We start from the raw sequence: 4,215 nt of genomic DNA, 5'->3' as shown, positions 1-4,215 counted from the left end.
CCCTGCCCGGCTTCCTGATTGGATGGAAAGTCGCAGCCACACTCCCATGCAGCTTCCCAGACACCGAGGACTGCAGCTGTTATGTGAAGAATGTAACTGGCAAGTGCTGCTGAGCTGGTCACAGAGAAATCTTTGTGATCTCTCCACTAGCTCAGTGACTAAAAATGACGGTTGCGGTGTTGCGCTCGGGGTGATTAGGGTGTGCCCAGGCACACCCAGCACACCCTGTGTGCCTGCCTTTGATACTCATATTATTTGCAAATGGCCACTATGAGATGCAACTTGTGTAGCTTACTCCACAGGCAGGCATTTCTTCCATCTGTTTATCAATCCAGTTCTGGTCCTGGCATAGCCTAAAGTATATAACTGAAATGTGGACTTATCAGAATACAAGATAACACCAATATGTACAAGTTTGGGGTTTACATGAGCCATGCATACAACTTTGTACATATTGGTGTTATTAAAATATAGGGGAAAGAGGCAAGGAATTAAGATTATGCCTGATCCCTTGGAGGGTAGCTAGTTTGGAACTGCCAGAATACAACATCGTTTCCCTTTTCATTTCTTCTATTTAATTAATGAATATAGTGTAAAATATTAATTCTTTGATTCCAGAGTATCCATCTGTCTTTCCTCCGCACGGTCCCACCATACTCGCACCAGGCTGTGGTCTGGTTTGAGATGATGCGTATCTTTGGCTGGAATCACGTCATTCTCATTGTGAGTGATGACCATGAGGGCCGGGCAGCCCAGAAGAAGCTGGAGACCCTCTTGGAAGAGAGAGAATCCAAGGTCAGTATGTGGACATCATACTGAAATTTATGTTGTTTTATTTTTCTTCCTTGTGATAACCAGTTCTCCTCAGATTGTTCAATGTATGTAGATTCTTGTACGTTGAAACATATTTATCTTTTCATCGTAACATGACAAACATAATGCTGAAACATCTAGACTGTCTCACTAGCACCTGACAAACCTTTGTACTGGTTTCATCTCACATGCTTTGCCGAGGGCCAAAATCTCCTTAAATCAGTCGATAAAAGGGAATAGCCTGGAGCTTTGCAAATATAATGCTAACACAGTAATAAACCAGAAATACATAACTAGATGCACAAGGAATATATATGAAATGGTAGGCACTCTGACGGACCAGCAGCTTGGCTGAATTGGCCAACGATTTGTAGTTAGTGTCTTTCTGCAGGTATGTGTACAATGCAGCTTCTCCGCGAGCTCCCACCGCTGACATCAACATCATCCGCCCACATCTCCATCTGACACGCGCTAAGCACCGCTTTGCTGACATGGCTCATGCGATAGATTGAAACCTTGCTGGCTGCCCAGCTCCTGGAGAAGATGCAATGTACTAAACAAGGGACAGACCCAAATTTGTAGCAATGTAAGCTTTGCTTAGCAAGCTGCTGCTGTAATTTATGTGAACATTGCAGTAGTAAAACACAGACTTTTTGAACTAAAAGACTGACTGTATTTATAAGTATTAGGAGATGGAAAGTAGAAGCATTGGCCATAACAACCAATCATATTGCAGCTATAATGTTTCCAGTGCTGCCAAAGTTCTAGTCTTGCCAATCCCAGGGGTATGGTAGCCAAGGTACCAGCCAACTGGTGAATTTCTTAATCTTTTATGTGTTTGTCTATGGTTCCTGAGAAGGCCATTGGGCTGCTGGAAAATGTAAAAGCAAAAAGGTGATTGGTTGCTAATGGAATATCTCTGTTGCTTCCTTTTTTTAAAATGTCTGTTTGCCAGACTAAAGGACGTAGCAGTTGACAGAGCATGCACAAAATTCAAATGGTAAAATAGAGAAATAAAGTAAATATAAATAAAAAATATAGTAAGCAAACGGTCAAATATTATTGTAAAAAGGACTCTGACTCATCAAAGTACATGTAGTTAAAGTGGACCTGTATTTTAAATTATTAGAAACAATATTCACTTTCTGCTTGTTCTTACCTTTAATAACCAGTAAAGCTTCTTTTGTACCCCTTCAATTTAGTTTTATTGATTACTGGGGCTTTATTTCCTGGGCTTTACTTTATCTAATTTGATGGCTATGCCCCACTACCTCCGATCCCCCTGTTTCAGGAAACCACCTCAGTGGCCAATACAGGCCCTTTGCTGAATGGTAGCTGGTGAAGCTTAGCCAGAGGAAATCAGTCCCCATTAAGAAAATAAAATTAAATCATGCGCATTACTTTGCTACTGCTACTTAAAGGGGGCTGTGGGAGATGGGAATTCCTCAGTGTTTCTGCTGGAAGGTGCCTTAATGAAGTAATACATTTGCTAGAAATTTCCATCAGAGCAAAACCTGCATTTCAAAATGATCAGCAGATCCAAAGATACAGGTAAATAATGTATATGCAAGTTAAAAGGTTGAGCTTTGTCTTGCCCTCTCCCACCTCACAAAGCTCGCTAATGGTCCATTTATGTGATAGGCAGGCTCAGTGACTAATAGAAAGGCTAAGTAGGTGGGAAGGGATGTGGCAAAGTCATACTATTCATATTCTTTTTACTGCCAATATGTCTGGATACACAAATCACTCTTACATGCAGTTTTCACTGAAGGTAACTTCTACTTCTACTTTTTATATCATATGCTCAGACTGAGGTACCCAAGTTTGTGACAGGTTTACTTCCAGAGCCCCTTAGAACCTCATGTAACAATAAAGCATTAAACTACAAAATAACACAAAGCATGTAATTAATATCAGTGCAGAAAAAAAAAAAAAGCAAATAAGTCTAGACATACAGTATTTTGTTTTCTAATTTAAAATGCATATTGGCATATAAATCTAACACAAGAACCTTCCTAACAAAAAAGATGTATCAGCCACTGAGTTCATGAATAATACACAAACAACTTTATCTTGTAGAAACACTTCCAAATTGATTCCTTAAAATACAGGAAAGTCACTGAAGAGAGTTAGCAAATCCCCAAAAGTTAGTATATCAATATTACAATAATATTAACCACCTCAGTAAAAAAATAAAACCCTGGTCTAAAACAAAAACAAGTAAATGATAATAATGATGATAATAATAACAATAATTGTAAAAATGTTATCAATTTACAATTTGGCTGGTTAATAAATGTAGACCATTGTGCAAAGAGTGCTATGTATGGAGGAAATGTACTTAGTACAAACAGAGACAAAACTTAGTGACAAAAGAAAAGAGGAATCAAATTATAACGGTCAGAGAGATAGTGATAGCTTATGTTTTGATGGAGTCTGGCTGTAATTGTTTGAGTTTACTTTGTTCACCTATTTCTGGCCATTTTTTGGGTGTGTTAATCTAGGAACACCTAATGTGGTCAAGCTTAGAATACCCAGACAAGCAAATGCTATATGCCACTTGAGTTGCAATGTTAATAAAGAAAGGTTCTTAAAAGTTTTAACTACCCCTTAGTCAAGCTGTGCTTGGCACTTTTGCTAAGCCCAATTCAAGCAGTCTCAACAGAACATGACCCTACCGAAATGTTTTCAACTGCACTTGGCAAATAACCAATACATTAGATCACAATGGGATCACTGAACCCTATAAGTAGCAGGCAGGGGGTGCAGGCTGTCTGCAGTGAGCACATTGGATGTACCTGCCCATGAGAACAGAAGTCATATAGACTTCTTCATCTTAGCTTTTAGGCATGATAACCAAGTTTGGAGGAGCCTCTAAAGTTGCTTACACACAAAATAAGAGTTGTTGATAAAAGCATTTAAAGATTTGCTTTGTACAAACATGCTGGTCACTGATAGATGTGTATTTCTAGAATTGAATCTAATGTCCATAGGTACCTTAAACTGATTTTCTAGAAAAGTGCATACTGCAATCATTGTCTGGGGTGGAGGGATTTCCCAATTTGGAACCCCTGCTACCACTTAACAGCTCCAAAACCTGCATGGAATTTCTTGGGATTTTTAGCTTTGATTTGGATACTTATTAGTTTTCAATGGGGTTGATGTCATAAAGAAGTAGACGCTGTTTATATAGCAAAGTGCATGCTGGAAAGATATCATGCATAAGAGAAAACAATAAGATTTTTCTAGCACATGTTTGGTTGATAGAAATTAACATAGCTTTACCTTATTTTGCTTAGTGAACAATCTTTACCCCTTTTGTATAATCAATATCAAAAACTATTTAAGGACAGGCAGTGTGGCAGCTTGAGGGCTGCTGGATGGCACTAATCAGAATGCGGG

At 38.9% G+C, this 4,215-nt stretch overlaps 1 protein-coding gene across 10 annotated transcripts in view; it reads left to right on the top strand.

Annotated features, from left to right (window-relative positions):
• GRIN1 (glutamate ionotropic receptor NMDA type subunit 1) overlaps positions 1-4,215 on the top strand; it is a 69,934-nt gene that overhangs the window by 9,950 nt on the left and 55,769 nt on the right. For all 10 annotated transcript variants that reach the window (XM_018567270.1, XM_018567273.1, XM_018567274.1 and 7 more), the window contains exon 3: positions 619-795. In XM_018567270.1, coding sequence (XP_018422772.1) covers positions 619-795 — 177 coding nt within the window. The remainder of the gene's footprint in view (positions 1-618; positions 796-4,215) is intronic.

Source organism: Nanorana parkeri, unplaced genomic scaffold, assembly GCF_000935625.1.
Source record: "Nanorana parkeri isolate BGI_ZX_2015 unplaced genomic scaffold, ASM93562v1 scaffold1026, whole genome shotgun sequence".
Classification (NCBI taxonomy): Eukaryota; Metazoa; Chordata; class Amphibia; order Anura; family Dicroglossidae; genus Nanorana; species Nanorana parkeri.
This window is presented reverse-complemented; position numbering and strand designations above follow the sequence as displayed.